General features: G+C 44.0%; 2 protein-coding genes across 5 annotated transcripts in view; one reads left to right on the plus strand and one right to left on the minus strand.

Annotated features, from left to right (window-relative positions):
- knop1 (lysine-rich nucleolar protein 1) overlaps positions 1 to 14,769 on the minus strand; it is a 47,153-nt gene extending 32,384 nt beyond the window's left edge. Inside the window, 4 exon segments of the mRNA XM_086000845.1 lie at positions 703 to 784; positions 2,375 to 2,657; positions 2,660 to 3,552; positions 14,623 to 14,769. Of these exon segments, the coding sequence (XP_085856971.1) occupies positions 703 to 784; positions 2,375 to 2,657; positions 2,660 to 3,551 (1,257 nt within the window). The 5' untranslated portion in view covers position 3,552; positions 14,623 to 14,769.
- Positions 14,734 to 22,832, plus strand: part of iqck (IQ motif containing K) — a 243,894-nt gene continuing 235,795 nt past the window's right edge. For 2 of the 4 annotated variants that reach the window (XM_086000838.1, XM_086000839.1), the window contains exon 1: positions 14,734 to 14,839. In XM_086000838.1, the coding sequence (XP_085856964.1) occupies positions 14,782 to 14,839 (58 nt within the window). In that variant the 5' untranslated portion in view covers positions 14,734 to 14,781. Of the gene's footprint in view, positions 14,840 to 15,930; positions 15,978 to 22,832 lie in introns of all 4 variants that reach the window. The other 2 variants (XM_086000844.1, XM_086000843.1) reach the window with 2 other exon arrangements.

Below are 22,832 nucleotides of genomic sequence, written 5' to 3' on the forward strand. Positions count from 1 at the left end.
CTCCTCCCTCTCTCGCCCCCCCTCGCCTCCTCCCCTCCTCCCTCTCTCGCACCCCCCTCCTCCCTCTCTCGCCCCCCCCCTCGCCCTCCCCTCCTCCCTCTCTCGCCCTCCGCCTCCCTCCCTCTCTCGCCCCATCCCTCTCCTCCTCTCTCCGCCCCCTCCTCTCGCCCCCCCCTCCTCCTCTCTCGCCCCCCCCTCCTCTCTCGCCCCCCCTCTCTCGCCCCCCCCTCCTCCTCTCTCGCCCCCCCCTCCTCATCTCTCGCCCCCCCTCCTCTCTCGCCCCCCTCCTCTCTCGCCCCCCTCCCTCCTCTCTCGCCCCCCTCCCCCTCCTCCTCTCTCGCCCCCCCCTCCTCTCTGCCCCCCCTCCTCTCTCGCCCCCCCCTCCTCTCTCGCCCCCCCTCCTCTCTCGCCCCCCCTCCTCTCTCGCCCCCCCCTCCTCTCTCGCCCCCCCCTCCTCTCTCGCCCCCCCCTCCTCTCTCGCCCCACCCTCCTCTCTCGCCCCCCCCTCCTCTCTCGCTCCCCCCCTCTCTCGCCCCCCCCCCTTATCCTCCCACATTGGGGTTTATACAGAAGAACAGGAGCTGAATTACAGGCAACGATAGGACTGGAAAGGACTATGCGGTCTACTTGGACAGCCTGTCCTTGTTGTTGATTTAGTGCCTGTTCGCTACTATAAACCAGGTGTTCAATGCATTTCTGTACCTTGTCTATTGTTACTTCAAATAATTTCCTTTTTTTTACAGACATAATCTGCAAATCATCATGGTCGCATAATTCTCTTTTACCTGAAAAATCCCAGAAACTTCAGTTACATTTCACATTATCATAAGATAATTATAGATAAAAGCCAAAAAAAAAATAATTCTACAGAGTTAATCTGCTTCCAGAAACGTTGTTCAGGAGGGGTCACTGTTCAGCATCAAAATACTGTAGTAAAAGGTCTTTAAAATACTATGGCCTAGAAATTCAAGTATAGCACGTTCGGGGGCGCTACAGTGGGGCGGCCGCTAAAGTTTGCGCCCGGCGCAACTTCGCGCCACCTTCGCCGATATCCAGTCGCATCCACCCAAGAGGTTACTGCTGCGCTAAAACAGGCGATGCACGGACTATCATTAGGCGCCTAAGCCGGCGGTCCGGGGCGATACCCCCGAGGGCGGGCGCAGCGAAGGTGCGGCCGAGTTGCTGATTGACGGCAGACACTCTGGCGCCGGTCAGCTCTTAAAAGGGGTAGTGTGGACTTGTCTGGCTGCCATGCCCTGTGCACTGCAGCCCTGAAGCAAGGCCTGACCAATGCTGGTTCATCAGTTCTACGCCCTGGACCATGGGGAAGCGCGCTATTCTTCCAAAATCCCATTGTACGCTCTTGCTGCTTGTCCAGGGTCATGGGGAAGGAGATGTACTGACGTCTCCTTCTGAAAAGGGCATTGTTCACCTGTCGGATGCAGCAATGTACCGCAGAACTGGGAGATGTTGGCAATGTCCCCAGTAGCGGATTGGAAGGAGCCGGTGGCATAGAAGTGAGAGCCACCGTCACCTTCACTGCCACCGACAGAGACGTCCTGCTCCTCAGCTGTGGCTGCAGATCTCTGCGAAGCAGGTGGCAGATCTCAGTGACCACCTCCCTTCTGAATCGCAGCCTCCGAACACACTGCTCATCAGACATGTTCAGATATGAGAACTGCTGGCGGTATACCCTGGGTGGGTAAAGGCCTCCTGTGCCGACATCTGTTGGCCCTTCTCCGTCTGGCCATGTCTGGCACTCTCTCATGGCGTCTCTGATCCCTTTGAATGCAATGCAGAAAGCCAACGTTTCCACCATTGTAGCCCCCCATTACAGTATATGTGGCGACTCAAGGCTATGGCACTGAAAGTGAAATCCAAGTGCAAAGCTCTGGCCTGAAGCCAGAAGTACCTGTGCGAGCGCTGAGTCAAAGCAGAAAGCTCTCTGCCTTTGTCTCTCACACAGAAGGATTGGCACAAAATGTCTGTCACTTATAATGTAGGAGGAGTCCCCTTTAAATAGCGCCCCCCGCACCACGCAGCGACTGGGAACCGTTCCCCTCTACCAGTCGCTGGGGGCACCAGGCGCAAAGAAGGGCGGCGCCACTGAAGTTCCGGTTTGGGGCGCACAAAGGGCGTTGCACGATGAAATGACGTCAGGATCTGCGCGCGCAGCTGAGCGCGCGGCAAAGACTTTGCGCCACAACCGCTAAATCTTGAGTGAAGTAGGGGGAGAGGCGCAGATCGCGCTGCGCCCGGCGCCGCTAGCCGCCTAGCGCCCAACATCTCCTCCTCCTAAGGCGCTACCGGCTGGCGCAAGCAACTGAATTTCTAGGCCTTTAAATCTATAGTTTAAGCATGAAAATGAAGGTTTACTTTACAAACATGTGTCCCGGATGAAGTTGCTTTCTTTTTTCTTTTAATTTCCTTTTTAATTTTTACAGACTCAAGAACATCTAATGCGGTCTCCTGCTTTTTCCCTTTTGCAGTCACCCTTGCTGGGGAGTTTTGGAATTTACAAACATTGCTAGTTTTGGCAAGTTTCATTCTCTCCTTGTCCAATATCTCGATTCCTCCCACTTCAGCATCAATGGATCTTTTCCCTTTCTTCTTTTTAGATTTTGTGATGCATTCAATGTCAGCTTCTATTTGCTCACTCCTTCTCGCTCACTCTTGACTGATACAGTTGCTCCTTTGTGTTTCCTATCTGGATCCAACAGATGCTCCTCCGTATGCAGCTTTGCTTTCTTTTTCATGCATTTTTTGTCTGTCTTATTGCTCGGAGTGTCCAGGAGATGTTCATCTTTTTGCTTCCTGGCATCTGCTAATTTGAATGGGTCATTCCCACATTCAGGCGCAGCAGTACTTTTTTCTCTTTTCCGTTTCTTCACCGATTTTTTATCTTCATGTGTGCTGATATCCTCTGAATGTGACCGCTTCTTCTTTTTCTTCGTACTTTTGGCTTCAGTAACACAAGACCCTTCTGTCATTTTGTCTGCAGTACCATTTGAAGTCTTATTACTTTGAGTTAATCCTTCTTGCACATCAGCATTTTTGACATTGTCTTTTCTCTTTCTCTTAATGTTACACTTGCTTTCATCTTGAACTCTGCTTGGTTCATTCACACAGATTTTTCCTTTACTTCCCTCAGAAATATTCTGAGGGCTAGAATGACCATCTGGCTTAGATTTGTTTTTTCTTTTCTTTTTCTTTTTTAAACTATCACATATGTCCTCATGAATTTCACTTTCTGGTGGATTCTCCTCCATCTCGGAGTCTTGTTCCTCTTCTACAATGCTTGAGCTTCTGGATTTGCTTTTCTTTTTCTTAAATGTCTTTAGATCAGCGCACACATGAGAGCAGGAAGACTGATCAGATTCATTGGCTTCAGGTAGGATAGTTTTCACTTTAGGCTTCTTTTTCTTTTTCCCCCCTTCAAACTTGCTTTTTCCACCATATTCTTTGTTTTGGTCGACAGTGGTGTTTATTTCAGTTTGCTTTTTACTCTTTACTGATTTTGATTGAGGTGCTTCAATGTCATTTTTGAACATTCTAAAAAAAAAAGTTGGAAAATATATTAGTGCCATAGATGATGATTTCATCAACATACACCATAATTTTGATGAGTAAATTAATTATGTTCAAGAATAAATGAATCATTTCAGATACAAGCACTTGCTGTGAGAAATTTGAACTTTCATGGTTTCCAAGATCACACATGCCTTTTACTCTGTGTTCAGTGTGTAATATAAAGAATTAATAGTTTCCACTTCATTAGCAATATTCACTATTATTAAAATATCTACTTTCACTATTTTCCTGAAAAGATTAATTCAATCTTTTGCAAGCTGACTTCATTGATTAATGGATTGTGCTTTTAGGAAATGCAGGAGTCAGTAACTAATACCATTTCATTAGATTTAACTAAGGCAACAGGAAGTTAAAATTACTGCATCCTTGTACTTAGGATACATTTCTCATTTATTAAATACTGTCATGCATTACTGACTGTTCAAGGAAATGAAAAATATTCAATGAAGTCAAATCCCAAATATTCTTTCCTTAAATCATCTTAAAATAAGTGTGAAAGTAATGCATTTTGGATGGAAAAATATTAATTAAATGCTAAATTATAAAGGGGGTGCAGGACCAGAGAGACCTGGGGGTGTATGTACACAAATCTTTGAAGGTGGCAGGACAAGTTGAGAAGGTTGTTAAAAAAACCCCATCGGATCCTTGACTTTATAAATAGAGGCATTGGAGTACAAAAGCAAGGAAGTTATGATAAACTGTTATAAATCACGGGTTAGGCCTCAGCTGCAGTATTGTGTGCAATTCTGGGCATTACACGTCAGGGAGGATGTCAAGGCCTTGGAGAGGATTTAGAAGAGATTTACCAGAATGATACCAGGGATGAGGGACTTCGGTTAAGTGGAGAGGCTAGAGAAGCTAGGATTGTTCTTCTTAGGGCAGAGAAGGTTTGGAGGAGATTTACTAGAGGTGTTCAAAAGGGGTTTTGATAGAGTAGTTATGGTGAAGGAGTGGTTAGGGAGAAACCGTTGCCACTAACCAGAGGACACAGATTTAAGATAATTGGAAAAAAATCCAGGGGGAAATGAGAAGCATTTTTTTTAACGTAGTTAGTTGTTACTAGTGTTGACTACTCTGTTAGTAAATACTGTTTATGGAACAAATATTTGGTGCAGTTTAAACTGCCATTAAAGGGACTACTAGCACACTGAGGAACACCTAAAAAGATGTTTTAATGTTATTCTGAGGGAGAAATTGAGCCCGTGTGTTCCTAAATCCCCATCTCCATGCCACTATTCTTCAGCTAGAAATCTTGCTGCACTGTTATGGCGGATTATCTCATGTTGGCCAGGACTGAGTTAACCAGGAAACAGAAAAGGTAAGCATTTCTCTTGTGCTGGCTTAGTTAAACATGGACTCAGCATTCTGAGAAAAGAAAGGCAATTTGATGCTGAACACATAATGAGTCAGTAGAGAGCTGTTCACATTGGTTCCTGTTCTGAGGGCTTATAAAAGCTTTTAAATGGAGTTTGAAAGACCTGCTCATCAATATTCCCTCTAATTTTTTTTGTACTGAGTGGGCCACGAACTCATTTGAGTGCGACCTTTTCATCCGTGAACAATTTTTAAAATAACGACAGCAACTACTTAAAAGCATATACAGGAAAATTCACGATATCCGGCACCGACGGGACCGAGCTGCTGCCGATCTATCAAAACTTCCGGATAGACCAGCGCTAATGTTGAAAGATACGGAGGTTTTCATCTCCGTATCTGACAACAAACACTGTTGCTTAGCAACAGCTTGCAAGCACTCGGCCCGTACCTTGGAAGCGTCTCTGAAGCTGTTGCTAAGCTACAGAGATGCTTTCCAGAGCCTGACTGTTAAAAAAAAAAATGCTAGAAGAAAAAAAACCTAACCAAAACGGCTGCTGATTTCTGCCGTTAGATCGAGGTTTACAGACATACAACCTCCGGATAAACCAAAGTTTCCTGTATACAGTACTGCCATACTGCCACCCCACCCTCTCAAATCATCAGACAAGGTTCTATACAAGTTTAACATAACTTCACTGCTTTTGAATTCTATTCCTCTAGAAATGAGCCCCAGTGCTTTATTTGCATTTTTATGGCTTTTTTATAACCTGCGTTGCTACTTTTAATGATTTGTGAATCTGTACCCCTAGATCCCTTTGCACCTCTACCCCATTTAGACTCTTAGGCCAAAATTTTACTCAGAGTATGGGTTTGGAGGCGGATCCACTGTCAAAATCACAAAGATTGACAGTGGGTCAGTATCCCGCTGTAAACCCGCCTCCTTGTCAGTTTCCCAAGTGTTGGGCCTGTTATTCCTGAACAGACCTGACACCAAGAGGCGGGTCAGCCAATTTAGATAGTTAAAAGCTTATTAAAAGGTAGTTAAGAACGACCTTCCCCATGCACTTACCATTTTACCAGGTTTTCAACGAGTCAGTCTCTCTCTCTTTCCCCCCCCTCCGATCTCCCCCCCCCGCCCCCACAGATCCTTTGACCTCTGCACAGAGCCGACGAAAGTGTGGCCCAACTGGGTAATGTGCACGCACAACTCCGGTATACCACGAACCGGCGCCGAAGGCTGCAAAGGCAAATAATCAGAGCGTGGGGGATTCTCCCATTGTCCAGCTGAAAGGTCACAGTTCAAGGGAGAAAACCAAACCCCTCCCAGCATTACACAGCAACCCATCAACCATCGGAACACACACATCAAGAGCTGCAATTGTGATCGGCTCTGAGGTCGCAAGACTCACAAACGACTCTGAACTGGAGGCAATCATGCGTTGGGAGGAACCAGACACAGTAGGGATCACTGAGACATGGCTACAGAAAAATCAGGACTGGGAATTAAATATTGCAGGGTATAATATATTTAGAAAAGATAGAGAGGGAAAAAGGGGAGGTGGAGTAGCTGTACTTATTAGGGATAACATAATGGCAGTAGAAAAAAGGGACGTAGACATCAGCAAGACAAAAATAGAATCCATATGGATAGAGATAAAAGATAATAAAGGATCAATCACACTAATAGGCGTAGTCTACAGACCACCTAATAGTGGAAGGGAGGTGGAGGAAGAACTATACAGACAAATTAGAGAAACAAGTAAAAAACATAGAATAATCATCATGGGGGATTTCAACTGTACCTCGATATTAATTGGACAGAAGAGGTAGGTAAAGGGGATAAGGGAATGGAATTCCTACAATGTCTACAGGACTTCTTTCTAACCCACTATGTAAAAAGCCCAACAAGGGAGGATTCGCTATTGGATCTTGTTATGGGGAATGAGCCAGAGCAGATAAGAGAAGTAAAAGTAGGGGAACATATAGGCAACAGTGACCATAATATAAATATGCTTTAAGATAACAATAGAGAAGGTCATAAGAATGACAAAAATCAAGTTAATAGACTGGAGAAAAGCTGATTGAGGGGCTGAGAATAGAACTTGGGAAAATAAAATGGGCAACAATATTGGGAAACAACGATGTAGAACGACAATGGGAAACATTTAAAATGTTGATGAGCAGAGTGCAGGAAAAATATATTCCTCTAAAGGAAAGAACAAACTAAACACTAATGAGACTCCATGGATGAATAAAGACATAAGGAAACAATTGAGAGTAAGGAAAGAGACATACATTAAGTACATAGACAGCAGAAGATGCATGATAGGAGAGAATACGAAGGGATAGGAGAGAATACGAAGGGATAGGAGAGAAGTAAAAAAAAATTAGGAAGGTAAAGGGGAACTATGAAATTAAATTATCAAGGAACATAAAACAATATAGTATAATATTTTACAGGCACATCAATAAAAAAAGGAAGGTTGGGATGGGAATAGTGCCATTAAGGGATGGACAAGACTATACCACAGGTAAAATAGGGAGATGGCAGAAATATTAAATCATTATTTTGCTCTGGTATTTACCAGGGAGATAGAACAGGTGGACATGACATCGGATGATTAGAGGAGTAATGAGATAAGTGCATTTAAAATAAAAAAGGGGCTATATTAAATAAACTAATCAAACTCAAAGAGGATAAAACCCCTGGTCCGGATGGATTGCATCCATTTATTTTAAAAGAATCTAGGGAACAGATAGCAGAGGCATTACTACACATATTTAATAATTCGTTAGAAAAAAGGTAAAGTGCCAGAGGACTGGCAGATAGCTAATGTAATACCTATATTTAAGAAGGGGGATAGAACATGTCCAGGGAATTATAGACCAGCTAGCTTAACATCGGTGGTAGGAAAAATAATGGAATCCTTACTAAAGGAGTGAATAGAAGAACATCTAGAAACAAGAAGTAGAATAATGAATAGTCAGCATGGATTTCACAAGGGAAAATCTTGCGTGACCAAGCTTATTGAATCTTTTGAAGAGGTAACAGAGAGAGTAGACAATGGTAATGTAGTAGATGTAATTTATCTAGATTTTCAAAAGGCCTTCAATAAGGTACCCCATAATAGACTCATGAATAAGGTCAAAGAATGCGGAGTCAGGGGACAAGTAGCAGAATGGATTACTAGCTGGCTTCAAGACAGAAAGCAGAGTGTGGGAGTAAAGGGTAGCTATTCAGAGTGTCAGAAGGTGGGTAGTGGTGTTCCACAAGGATCAGTGCTGGGACCACTGCTGTTCACAACTCACAACTTACATTAACGATTGAGACTTTGGAATCAAAAACACAATTTCTAAATTTGCAGACGATACCAAATTTGGGGGGGGGGGGTGCGGGGAGATAGTCAATACTGAGGAGGACTGCAACAAATTACAGGAGGACATTAATAAACTTGCAGAATGGGCAAATAATTGGCAAATGAAGTTCAACACAGACAAATGTGAGGTATTACATTTTGGTAGGAAGAATAGGGAGATTACTTATCACTTGGAGGGTGGGAGTCTAGGTGGGGTAGAGGAACAAAGGGATCTCAAAATAAACAAATACACAAATCACAAAGTTGCGCCACAGGTTAGCAAGGCCATTAAAAATGCAAACCAAGCACTAGGGTTTATTTCTAGAGGGATAGAATTGAAAAGTAGGGAAGTTATGCTAAACCTGTATCGAACCTTGGTTAGACCACACTTAAGAGTACTGCGTACAGTGCTGGTCGCCATATTATAAAAAGGATATAGAGGCACCGGAGAGGGTGCAGAGAAGATTTACAAGGATGATACCAGAAATGAGAGGGTATACATATCAGGAAAGGATGAACAGGCTGGGTCTCTTTTCTCTTGAAAAAAAGGCTGAGGGTTGACCTAATCGAGGTCTATAAAATGATGAAAGGATTTGATAAGAGTGGATACAGAGAGAATGTTTCCACTTGTGGGGAAGAGCATAACTAGAGGCCATCAATATAAGGTAGTCACCAAGAAATCCAATAGGGAATTTAGACGAAACTTCTTTACCCAAAGAATGGTGAGAATGTGGAACTCGCTACCACAGGGAGTGGTTGAAGCGAATAGTATAGATGCATTTAAGGGGAGGCTGGATAAACATATGAGGGAGAAGGGAATAGAGGGTTATGCTGATAGATTTAGATGAGGAAAGATGGGAGGAGGCTCGAGTGGAGCATAAACGCCGACATGGACTGGTTGGGCCGAATGGCCTGTTTCTGTGCCGTATATCCTATGTAATGTAGTCTGGATTCCCCGGGCCATTGTGTATTGGGCCCCCCCCCCCACTCCAGCTTCTGTCCAGTTCTCTGTGCGCACCTTGGAGAGAACAGTGCTGGACATTATTTAAAAGAATAAACATATATAAAAACAAAAATCACCCAAAAATATTCCTGAGAGCTGACATGATTAAAATTTTCAGTTCCAGTACAATTTCAATGATATAAATTAATGGTTGTTTTGGAAGAAAGTGGTCTGGTTAATTGTGTTTCCTGAATGTTATAATTATTGCATATTCTGTCAGGGAAAGGTTAATGACAAAAAACAGGGGCGCTGTGTATTTATGGCTGAAGAAATGAAGAAAGAGATGAACATCTGAGAGGATTCGCAAGTCTGATTTTGATTTGGGCTCTTGCCAAATTTCTTAATGAGTAAAGGATCAGTGGAGAAGCTGATAATTGCTCTCGAAATTTGACGGATAAGGAGAAAGTTTGGACTGTCTTCAAATGCAGCTTTTTGCAAAGAAATTTAGCTTAAAACTTTCAAATATGCCAAAGGATGTGAAACCTACCGTTGGTATTTAGGAAAAACATTTAGGAAAAGCAGAACACAAACGCAAGCAAATGAAAGGTTTGGGTGATAGCGCATTGCGCAGAGCACATTGCAAATTGGACAAAAATTGAATAGTGGTTTGTAACCACCAAATCCGGCTGAAAACTTTTTACAAATGACTTGAAGGCTGGAGTGACCAACACTCTGGGATCAGGGATAATCTTATTATTAAAGAATTTTAAGCATAAACAGGAAGGGTTTGCACGGAGTCACTAGCACACCGATCTCAAAATGGAAGGGAAAAAGATCCTGTTAAATTGTGTAAATTTGCCATGGGTCATATTGGAGGCTAGCTTGCTGTTTCAGCTAAGTCTTCACAGTTGATTGATGATGTCTAGAAATCACACCACACAAAATAAAGTGTTCATGTAACCATAGAACAATACAGCACAGGAGACCATTCAGCCCATCATGCCTGTGCCAGCTCTTTGAAAGAGCAATCCAATTAGTCCCACTCCCCTGCCTGGCCCCATGGCGCAGCAAATTTTTCCCCTTTTGAAAGTTATTATTGATTCTGCTTCCATCACCATTTCAGGCCGTGCCTTCCAGAGCATAACAATTCGCCGTGTAAAAAACATTCTCCTAATCTCGCCTCCGGTTCTTTTGCCAGAGGCAAAAGGTGTGTATATGGAGTTAGGTCACAGATCAGCTGAATGGCGGAACAGGCTTGAGGGATAAATAGCCTACTCCTGTTCCTATGCCAATGACCTTAAATCTGGTTACCTATCCTTCTGCCACTGGAAAGAATGTCTCTTTATTTACTCCACCAAAACCCTTCATGATTTTGTACACCTCTATCAAATCTTCCCTTCACCTTCTTTGCTCGAAGCAGAACAACCCCAGTTTCTCTAGTCTCTCCACGTAACTGAAGTCCTTCCTCCCTGGTACCATTCTAGTAAATCTCCTTTGCACCCCAAGCGTACTAGTGACATCCTTCCTATAGTGTGGTGCGCAGAATTGGACACAATACTGCAGCTGGGGCCTAACCAAGGTTTAGCATAACTTCCTTGCTTTTTGTACTCTATGCCTGTTTCAGGCCAAGGATCCCGTATGCTTTTGTAACAGCCTTCTCAACTTGTCCTGCCATCTTCAAAGGTTATATACACCTCCAGGTCTCTCTGTTCCTGCATCCCCTTTAAAATTGCACCATTTAGTTCATATTTCCGTTATTGTCACTATATCATAATTCCATGTGGTAAATTGTGCCTGCTGCTCACCGACCTTATTTAACCACGCTGCGTGCATTTACACACATTCACTCCCAATCCATCCTAATCTTCCCCCAAGTCTGATCCTTCCTATTTCTGAACGACTCTATTCTAACGCGGTTTGTCTCTCCCAGTCCTCTGTGCACCTTATATTTCTTCTCTAATGCTTCATCCCAGTGCCCCTCCCAAATTAGTTTAAACCCTAGTTTTAGTTTGTCCGCTCTCAAAATGCTGAAAATCAATGAATGATGTGTATTTATGTAGCACTTTTTCCAATCTCAATGCGTTTACAGCTTGGAGGCAATTTTAACTTCAAGCGATATCAAATTATCTGCCCAATATACACAAAGCCCGATTTTCTTTTCATTGACATCAATGGAAGGGAAAATTGGGCGGGGTGCATAACGGATGATCAATTCAATATCGCTCATTTTACACCCGCACCCAAAGTTAAAAATACCCCCCCTTCACTTTTGTTATGTAAACAACAGTGTTTGAGGGATCTTCACCCATGCCTTTTGCATGGATGAAGATCCCGCAAACGACAACTGAGATGAATAACCACGTGTTTCTGGTGGTGTTTGTCTGAGGCAAGAATGCTGCCCACTGGGAGAACCTCCTGTTCTTCGAGCAGTTTCACGAGATCTTTAATATTAACGTGAGCAGGCAGGTGGAGCCTCAGTTGAACTTCTCACAACAGCACCTCCACTAATACAGAAGTCCCCGAGGGGCTACGGCACTGGAATGTTAACCTACTTTATGTGGAGTGGGGCTTGAACGTACAACCTGCAGACACAGAGACATAAACTAACTGAGTCAAGCTGACACTGTCAAAGATCGAAGACTTTTTTCCAGATTTGCTTCCCAAGGTGACCCACGATAAGAAATGATGGACAGCAAGAATTAATTCCCCCTAAGAGATGTTCTTGATGCAGGAAGATTTCCATGTATGTGCTTTGCCTTGATGAGCAGAGAAGCCTTTTGCCTTGAATCAGTCATGCAAAAGGCCTATCTGCTCATTGAGCAAAGAAAGTACAGGGAAAACAGAAGAAAATCATCATTGATGAAGACGACCCTTTACATCAAAAGAAAAATGGTTGTTTAAGAGGGGGTTGGGGGGAGAAGAGGCTTCGGCTCATCCGGGAATGAACACTGCTTTTGTAGCTTGTTGTTCTGGAAGAGGAGAATGTAATTGGTTACATGACCTAACTGTTAGATGGGAAATTCTCTGAAGAAGATATGGAAACTACCCACTGTCTGATTGCTATGCCTGATGAGCCTTCAAATTAAGCTTTTTAAAAAAAAAATATCAAGAGCGAACAAAAGGTTTGCCATTTTCATTGTTGCTGAGGTTTTTCTGTCTTTTCTCTTTGTGCCTGCAGGAAAGCATGTTTTATTTTACAGAGACTTCTAAGAATTATAAATTAAATGGAATTTAACCCTGAAAAGTGCGAGGTGATGCATTTTGGACGGACAAATAAGGCAAGGGAATACACAATGAGTGGTAGGACCCTAGGAAGTATAGAGGGTCAGAGGGACCTTGGTGTACATGTACATAGATCCCTGAAGGCAGCGGAACAGGTAGATAAGGTGGTTAAAAAGGCATATGGGATACTTGCCTTCATTAGCCGAGGCATAGAATATAAGAGCAGGGAGGTTATGATGGAGCTGTACAAAACGCTGGTGAGGCCACAGCTGGAGTACTGTGTGCAGTTCTGGTCGCCACACTATAGGAAGGATGTGATTGCTTTGGAGAGGGTGCAGAGAAGATTCACCAGGATGTTACCTGGGATGGAGCGCCTCAGCTATGAAGAAAGACTAAACAGGCTGGGGTTGGTTTCCTTGGAGCAAAGAAGGCTGAGGGGGGACTTGATTGAGGTGTACAAAATGATGAGGGGCATAGATAGGGTAGATAAAGAGGAACTTTTCCCCTTAGTAGGGGGGTCAATAACAAGGGGGCATAGATTCAAGGTAAGGGGCAGGAGGTTTGGAGGGGATTTGAGGAGGAACTTTTTCACCCAGAGGGTGGTTGGAATCTGGAACTCACTGCCTGAAAGGGTGGTAGAGGCAGGAACCCTCATAACATTCAAGAAGCATTTGGATGAGCACTTGAAATGCCATTGCATACAAGGCTATGGACCAAATGCTGGAAAATGGGATTAGACTGGACAGGGATTGATGGTCAGCACAGACGCGATGGGCCGAAGGGCCTCTTTCTGTGCTGTATAACTCTATGACTCTAACGAGTTTTCACCATAAGGATATTTCTCCAAATTTATTATAGGCTTTGGCTTAATGTTTCAGAAAATAGTTTGCTTTAATTTCAAGGTAAAGATTGTGAGATCATTACCAATTTGTGTTATACTGCAACTGATAAAAGAACCAAACGATTTACCTATCTGTGCATAGGTTTGTCTGTAAAGTAGAGAATGTGGGTTCTACTACCACTCAAAACAGCGGCCCTTAATTGAGACAGGATACTAAATTCTAGTTCCTAGATTTCACACTTGATATCAGAGTTGTTTTGCATCATTTGTAGAACAAACTGCAATACAGAAATAGGATCAGCCTTGGAATTTATACAGAATGACACAAATGTTTATAAACAAGAACAATTGTTATGCCACAGTATCGGTCATGTCATTCCTTACATAATGGAAAGTCCAAAATAGAAACCAACAGCATTATTACTTCAAACTAGGTAGGGTTTTTTTTTGGGGGGGGGGGGGGGTGGTATAATTATTTTCATGCCCATAAACAAATATTCCAAGTAATAAAAGATATTTTAGATTGGTTAGACTTATGACTTCTCTTAAATGTACCAATTGTACCTTAGTCATGATCTAAAGCTTTATATTTCTTAGAAAATCATCAACATGTATCCATTTCACGCTATTATATTGCTTTATTGTAATCACCACACCAAAGTATTTTAAGGGAAGATGAACAATGCAGCGAATATAGCAGCCCCTAATTCACTTTCAAACAGTAAAAACAAGTGCTATCCTGACAAAGATTTAACTTGATCCAAAATGCAGTTTCCTATAAACATGTATCTGTAGTGGTTATTCCTCACAGGTAAAAAAAAGACTTGCATTTATATAACGACCTTAGGACGTCCCAAAGCGCTTTACAACCAATGAAGTACTTTTGAAATGTAGTCACTGTTGTAATGTAGGAAACACGGCAATTTGTGCACAGCAAGCTCCCAAAAACATCAATGTAATAATGACCAGATAATCTGCTTCAGTAACGTTGATTGAGATAAATATTGACCAGGACACCAGGTATAACTCCCCTGCTCGTCTTCAAAATAGTGCCATTCAGCTGAGGGGACAGACAGGCCCTCGGTTTAACGTTTCACCTGAAAGGTGGCACCTCCAACAGTGCAGCACTGGAGTATCAGCCTAGATTTGGTGCTAAAATCCCTGGAGTGGGATTTGAACCCACAACCTTCTGGCCCAGAGGCAAGAGGTGCTACCAACTGAGCTACGCTGACGCTGTTCTAAAAAAAAAACCACAGCTTTTCTAAGACTAATTGAGTAACACTTTTGCAGTCAAATAAATAAATAAATAAATATTTCCCCCCATATAATCAATAATAGGAAACAACTCTCACCTGTTCAAACTAGTAAATGAAAACAAACTCAGGCCTTCCCTCGCGCCCCACACATGTGTTCAGGCAGTGCCCGATGACCCGGATGTGAATCTCTCACCCTTTCACCTGCGGTGCGCTGTGGGTAATTGAGGTTGTCTCCTAGCAACGGACGCAGCCAACATGGCGAAGCTGATCGGAAAACGACCCGAGAAGAACCTGTGGAATGAAATATGCGCAGGTAGGAATGTGAGAAACGCAGCGAGTGGGATGGCGCGGGCTCCAGCCTTTGCTTGCGCATTTTAGCAATAAATGATTCCTGTCCTCTGCTTGGTGTCGGCTGTGGCTCAGTGGGTAGCACACTCGCCTCAGTCAAGAAGTCAGAAGGTTGATGGGTTTAAGTCCCACTCCAGGAACTTGAGCACAACATCTAGGCTGACATGCCAGTGCTGAGGGAGTGCTGCACTGTCGGAGGTGCCGTCTTTCAATGAGACATTAAACCGAGGCCCCGTCTGCCTTCTCAGGTGGACGTAAAATATCCCATGGCACCATTTCGAAGAAGAGCAGGGGAGCAGTGTCCTGGCCAATATTTATCCCTCAATCAACATTACTGAAGCAGATTATCTGGTCGTTATTACATTGATGTTTGTGGGAGTTTGCTGTGCGCAAATTAGCTGCCACGTTTCCTACATTACAACATTGACTTCAAAAATATTTCATTGGCTGTAAAGTGCTTTGGGACGTCCGGTGGTCGAGAAAGGCGCTATATAAATGCAAGTCTTAATTTTTTTCTGTCCTGGCCCTCAATTATCATGGATATGGTGCACACGTGAAAAGTGCTTGTCTCTGGCAATGTAACGTGAGGGTCTCAGGATTGCGGCAACAAATTCCATTTAATGTGCCACTGCAATGCACTTTGTTGTAATATTGGGTTCATCTACCCTTCACTGACGATGTAACTTCTGCTGAGGTTGTTTAACTGCAGCTTGCCGCGTTGATGCATTGTCATTTTGTTTGGAGACCCATGCAAAATTGTTGCATAACTCCGGGAATATTAGCCAAGCTGTGTGAATCCCCTTCCAGGAGGCTGTCTGTTACCATGTGGGCTTGACATGCTGTGGGGTAACTCCAGTACACAGAGAAGCTGTTTTAAAATTCAATGGCTATTAGAGCAGGTCAGAAGCTGGATATTCCTCAGCTCCTGACTCCGCAACGCCTCTCCACCACAAACAAGGCAGAAATCAGGAATGTAATGGAATATTATTCACTTGCCTAGATGTGTGCGCTATCTACAGGATGCACTGCAGCAATTTACCATGGTTTCTTCAACAGCATCTTCCAAACCCCAACCTCCACAGGCTAGAAGGACAAGACAACAGGTTTGTGGGCTGTTGTGTATGTAATATGTGTGCTACTTTGAACCTATGGACAGGACTGCACTACTTGTTGGGCGTAGTGATACGCAGTACCACTCCTGGCCATAGGGGTATAAATAGTACTGTGGGTACTGATCTCCCCTCAGTTCCCGCCTGTGGGCATGAAGTAAAGACCTACGTATAATCCCTACCTCCAACCAGTAAAGACCTGTTTTATTGTTACTGATTAAGTCTGAGTATTAATTACTTGAACAACTCACAGATTTAACACTGGCGACGAGTCTGATTCGGACCCTGCGGCAGTCACTCCACGGCAGCTTCGTCCACAGCCAGGACGTTGCAGAGAGGTTTCCACCCTCTCCACCCCACTGGAAGACATCCTGACCTCGGAGCCTCCATCGGCGACCGTCAGCTTCTTCTCCAGCTTGGTGGTGGGTAAGCCGTTGTCTGAGCCGGGCAGCGACGCGACAGGCAGTCGACCGCGTTGGCCGCACGAACGGGGCTGGGGGAGCTGGAGGAATAGGGCGCGAGAGCCGCTTCGAGCGGGAGGCGTTTCAACGGAGCGATCGCATCTCCTGATAAGAGCCGAGAGCCGCTTCGCGATCCAGCGATCGCATCCGCTGATAAGGGCCGCACTCGGGCGATCGCGGCGAAGATAAGGGCCGCACTCGGGGGCTGAAGGGAGACGGCGTTGGGGGACGGGTGAAGACCGCCAAGCGCGGGAAAACTGCCATTTTGTGGGCGGAGGACGACGGCAAGAGCGGGAAGCCGCCATCTTGGATAGCAGTAAAAAAAAAAAAAATCTGAGAAATTGCAAATCTACAATGCCTAAACACGGGAATATTAGCACCTTTGATAGTGACCTCGAAGATTGGGCCATATATGTTGAAAGAGTAAAAAATTATTGTAAGGCCAATAAAATTCGTGACCAAGATAAAGCTCTAACATTATTAAATTTAATGGGTGCGAAGACATACGGGCAATTGAAACACCTGTTATCACCAGATGAACCGGCGGATAAGACGTTCGATGAGATTGTTACTGTCCTGAAAGATCATCTAAACCCCACGCCGCTGATGCTAGTGGAACGATTTAAATTTTACGACAGAAGGCAGCTACAGCATGAAAGCAATGCTGATTATTTGCTGGAATTGCGTAAATTAGCGAAATATTGCCAGTTTGGAACGGGACTGACAGAGGCACTTCGAGACAAATTTGTGTGTGATTTATTTAAACAGGATACACAAAAGCGACTGCTCGAGGAGAATGAGCTGACGCTTGAGAAGGCGGTCACTATGGCAGCAGCACACGAAGCCGCAGCGAGAGGCACGGCAGTAATGCAGCTACGGTCACCGGAGCTCAGTGCACACAAATTGGGTGTGAGTTCTGGCAAATGTTATCGTTGTGGAAAGACAACGCATGATCAGAACCAGTGTTGGTTTAAAAACCAAGAATGTAGAACTTGTGGTAGGCTTGGACATATAGCTAGAGTATGCAGGTCAGCGAAGAAGACCAGCAACAAGAAGTCACCGCAAGGAAAATACGCAAAGGTACACAAGGTGACCGAACAGGAGTCCGATTCAGACGCTAGCAGTAATGAACTGGCTAGCTTAAGAGTACTCAACGCTGGTAAGGGTGCAGACCTCCAGACAATTTGGGTCACTCTTCAGATAGAAGGAGTCCAAGTAAAACTGGAATTGGACACTGGATCGGCATTGACGGTCATAAATAAGAAAGATTACGGAAAGTTATTCCAACATATTCCCCTACAGGATACGGGGATTATATTGGAAACATACACGGGGCAAAGCGTGTACCCCATCGGGAAAATAGAGGTTGCAGTGGTCCACAAGGGCGAAGACAGTCAAATAATGGACTTATATGTGATATCTGAAGGAGGTCCTCCACTACTAGGACGGGAGTGGATTAGGAAAATGAATATGGACTGGCATTTCCTACAAATAATAACGAGTGAGAACTCGGTGAAGATAGTCGGCCCAGACTCTGGAACGGATGATGGTAAGCCCAACTCAGGTGCAAAAGACAAAGTTTCAGCACAGAATTCCACTGAGCAACAACAACATAGTTTAACTGTGGATTCTGAGTCTGGCAAGTCTACTGATGTGCCCATTTCTGAGGGACACCGGGCTCGAACTCAACTCCATTTCAAACTACAACAGCAATTAGAACAAATGCTTCGCCGTTGTGAGCAAGAGTTGAATGCAACGAAAGAGTTCTTTGATATAGAGTTGGAGAATCTGGAAAGACAACAGAAGCAGCTGATGGAGAAAATGGAACAGGAGCACACAAAACGTCTGATGTCAGAGGAGTTAACGGTCAGCCAACTCCTGCATATGCTGAAGGACAGGACTCTGAAATGGGAAAAACTTGAACACGAACTTCAATATTCAAACGAAAGGGGTTCGGAGCTCTCAAAGGTTATTGGAAGAGCTGAGGTGGCAACACAGACTGAGATGACTGCAACAGAGCAGCCCTTGGATGCCAAAAGTACGCTGACTCACGTCAACGTAGAACAACAGACCGCTGAAACAGCTGCTCCGGTAGAGGGATTGCATAGTCCGATCAATCAATCTCCAAAGGAAGTTGAAGTATTAAAATCACAAATGAGGTCACTAGTAAACGACTTGCTGAAAGCCCAGAAAAAGCTGGATGCAGAGGTACACATGAAGAAGTCTCTTCAGGAAAGATGTCTGGATTTGGAACAAGAGCTGGCTAACGTCCAGCTGGGTATGGAGGAAATAGACAACCCTCTCACTGGTCTAGCTCAGGACGACACCGAATATTACTATGACCTGGTGGACGACACCGAATATTACGATGTCCTGTCCTGCCCAGCTTGTAACTTCGACTCCCAAAGTGCAGAAATCATGGAGGAGCACCAAAAGTCTACGGAACATCGGGAGAAGCTGGCTCTACGACGGAAACAGGAGGAAGAGAAGGAGGAACTGCGCATGCAGCTGGCAGCTGTGGCAGCTGACAATGGAGCCCAGAGAGTCTCCAAGAAGCAGAAAAGGAAAAGTAAAAACAGAAGATGACCCATCTGAACCATTATCACCTCTACCAGATCACACACGTGGTCCCTCCGAACGGAGCCAATTCAGTTCGGAAGTTCAAACTGTTAAATCCATGGAAGGACTATTGAATGAGTCACTCCAGCAATGTGAACCGACTCCACCACAGAGATTGAATCTGTGAACTGTTTTCCGCAGAGACTGAATCTGTGATCTGTTTTGACATGAAGTTATCTATGTATCTATGTTATTCTGTTATGTAAACCTGAAGTTATATATGTATATATGTTATTACGTTATGTTAAATGGGGAGATGACTGTAAAGCTAGGAAGGGAGGAATGTTGTGTATGTAATATGTGTGCTACTTTGAACCTATGGACAGGACTGCACTACTTGTTGGGCGTAGTGATACGCAGTACCACTCCTGGCCATAGGGGTATAAATAGTACTGTGGGTACTGATCTCCCCTCAGTTCCCGCCTGTGGGCATGAAGTAAAGACCTACGTATAGTCCCTACCTCCAACCAGTAAAGACCTGTTTTATTGTTACTGATTAAGTCTGAGTATTAATTACTTGAACAACTCACAGATTTAACATGGGCCACCACCTTCAAGTTCCACTTCAAATCACACACCATCCTGATTTGGACATATAATACCATTGCTTCATTGTCACTAGGTTAAAATCCTGGAATTCCCTACCGAACAGAATTGTGGGAACACCTTCACTACATGGACTGCAGTGGTTCGAGAAAAAAGCCCACCGCCACCTTCTCAAGCACAACTAGGGATGGGCAATAAATTACTGCCTTGCCAGTGAAGCCCACATCCTGAGAATTTTTGTTTTAAACAAGTCTGTTGGGCCTTTTGGACAAATACTTAGAGTAAATAGCCACTCCTGCCATTCTTTCAAAATATTAACAGTGGGGAGCAGAGTTCTGCACATGTATGTAAGATTGGATGGAATGTGATTTGCAGATAGACAGTATAACCGGGTGACACTTGGCATTCTGCAACTACTAGTCTAAGGCCAGTAATTGCAGCCTAAAATTGGGGTTACTAGACAAACTACAAATACTGAACTTAATTGAATTTGTAATGATGTATTGATTGCCAAACCAGCACTCTCATTTGTAATACTAAAGCAACAATAAAATATGCTGCGTTATGCAAACTATGGCAATAGATAAATATGACCACAATATAAGATAGCCACTAAGGAATTCAAGAGAAACTTCTTCAATCAGAGAGTGGTGAGAATGTGGAATTCACTATCACATGGACTGGTTGAGGTAAATAGAGTAGATGCAGGAAAAGTTAAATAAGTACAGGAGGGAGAAAGGAATACAATGATATGTTGACGGGTTGAGATGATGTAAGGTAGGAGGAGGCTCGTGTGGAGCATAAACACTGGCATAGACCTATTGGGCTGAATGGCCTGTTTCTATGCTGTAAAATTCTATGTAGTTTTTCATCTTTAAATATGTAAATTGTGCAGGGGCCTGGGGAGTATCCAATATGACTTCTTTTGTTCAAGAAGGAAGGAGAAAGCTAAACCAGTCTACCTCTTTTATTTAAATCTGGTAGTACTTGTTACAACTCATCAACTACATGATAAATCCATTACATTCATTAAGGCCAAGCCTTAAAAAAAAAACAGCTTTAAGATTAACAGTACCAATACAATAATAATTTTTTTCAGACTGAAACAATGTCAACAATACAGGTACCCATAGTAAAATACAATACATACCAGTCCTACTGGCAATCTAGTAACTCTTCATTTTTGCTTGGTATAACCTGTTGTCCTTTTTTAAAATTTTAACATTCAAGTACAACAGTACTTATACAACTCATCAGTTACATAGTAAATCCATTACATTCATTGACCAATTATGGTCAACAATATAAATACAACAATAAATTTTACAGGTAAATCAATAATGTTTACAGTACAAACTATAATTTAATAAACCAAGAATCCGTACACGCCAGTCCAACTGGCATCGTTCAATCATTCAGTCATTTATTCCTCCATTCGTCCGTTCATTCGCTCAAGCGTAAGTTCCATTGTGCATGACTGCGTGCATGTGTGCCATTTCTATCTGCATGCATGCATGTGTTCGTTCATCCGTCCGGCAGGCTTCACGCTCACCAAGCGGGCCTTCACCTGGGGAGCGAGGGCCCTTCATTCGGTCGAACGTAAGTTCCATTGTGTATGCGTGCGTATCATTTGTCTACCTGTGTGCATGCGTGCGTTCGTTCATCCGTCTGGCAGGCCTCACGCTCACCAAGTGAACTAAACCAGTCTAATGTCAGTTGTAGAGTAATTCTTAAAATCCCAAATAATTTCAAATACAAGCAGCTAGAAACATTTGGGTTAATCAAGGATACCTAAAGTGGATTTGCAAGTTGTGTTTGACAAGTTTAGTACAGTCTTTTAAAAAAAGTGACTGAATACATAAAGGGAATGCAGTAATTATGGTGTGTGAATTTTCAGAAGGCATTTTATAAGTTGTCTGACACAAGACGCTTGTCAGAAAAATGCACCTGTATGGTATAAGAGGAAATGTAGCAGCGTGGATGGAAAGTTGGTTGATTGACAAGAAACAAAAGGGACAGTTTTAGCCCTAGCCGCCTAACAGGCAGTTAAAGGTGGCTGAGTGAATACCCGCCAGCATGCCACATGTCCTCAATTTTAACCTGCACTTCTGATCAGGCGGCAAGGACGACAGCTTGAAGACAATGAGGTTCTTCTTTAAATAGAGTCATAGGGCTGGATTTTAATTCAGGGGCGGGCTGGGGTTGTGTAATCCGCATTTCGTGTTATCCACCCGAATCTAAATCGATGTGGGAGATTGATGTGATTTGAACTTAATTGGCCAATTGAGTTCCAGCGTGTGGGAACCCATGGCAAATGAGTTTATCCAGTCTGAAAGTCGCCTCCGATGACATCATCATTGATGCTGCATTTAAGGTCTGCAACAAGCCTTGCTTCTTCTGCAGATTGCCAACCTTTTGGCCTTTCATGCTACAGGGACCTGGAGGCAGAATGACCAGCGAGAGACCTAGGGCTGCTCCCAGGTTTGATGACGTTGCCTTGCAGGCTTTAGTTGAGGGAGCAAGAGCTCATAAAGAGGTGCTCTTCCCTTCCTTGGGGAGGAAGAAGCCTCCCCAGCAGACCAAGGCTGTGTGAGTCCAGGTGGCAGAGGAGGTCAACTCATTATCAGTAACCCGCAGAACCTGGATTCAGTGCAGGAAGAGATTTCATGACCTTCTGCGCACTGGAAAAGTGAGTATGAATTTCCCATCACCCTCAATCTGATCCCCGTTGCCTTTCCTCATCAGCACTCAGCTTTAGCAATCTCTTCCTCCACATCCCAGTTGACACTGACATCCATGCACCCTTACCCATTCCCTCTCTCTATGGTCACATCAATCAATCAATTCAATTCAATCAACATTTACCTAACTATTCGACTATGCAGCCATCACACTCCCTTTCACTGTGATGCTATGAAAACAACTGACAACACACAGGGAGGGCCCTTGGTCTTGCCACCTCACTCCATCTTTGTCTATTCTAAGTATCTATGCTATGGAATCTCTACACTCACTCCTTCATTCTCACTCAACCTCCACTTGTCTCCCTCATTGCAAGAAAAGAGAGCTCACAATAAGCAAGAAAGAGCAAGGACAGGAGGAGGGCCACCCTCTGTAGCCCACCTCACACTCTGGGAGGAGGCGGTCCTGGAGATCGTAGGAGTGGAGGAAGATGCGCAAGTGGAGGACGGACAGAGGGGTGCATCACAGCAAGCTGGTGACA

This window comes from Somniosus microcephalus, chromosome 11 (genome assembly GCF_052327205.1).
Source record: "Somniosus microcephalus isolate GS21.2 chromosome 11, FLI_Smic_1.0, whole genome shotgun sequence".
NCBI classification, from domain to species: domain Eukaryota; kingdom Metazoa; phylum Chordata; class Chondrichthyes; order Squaliformes; family Somniosidae; genus Somniosus; species Somniosus microcephalus.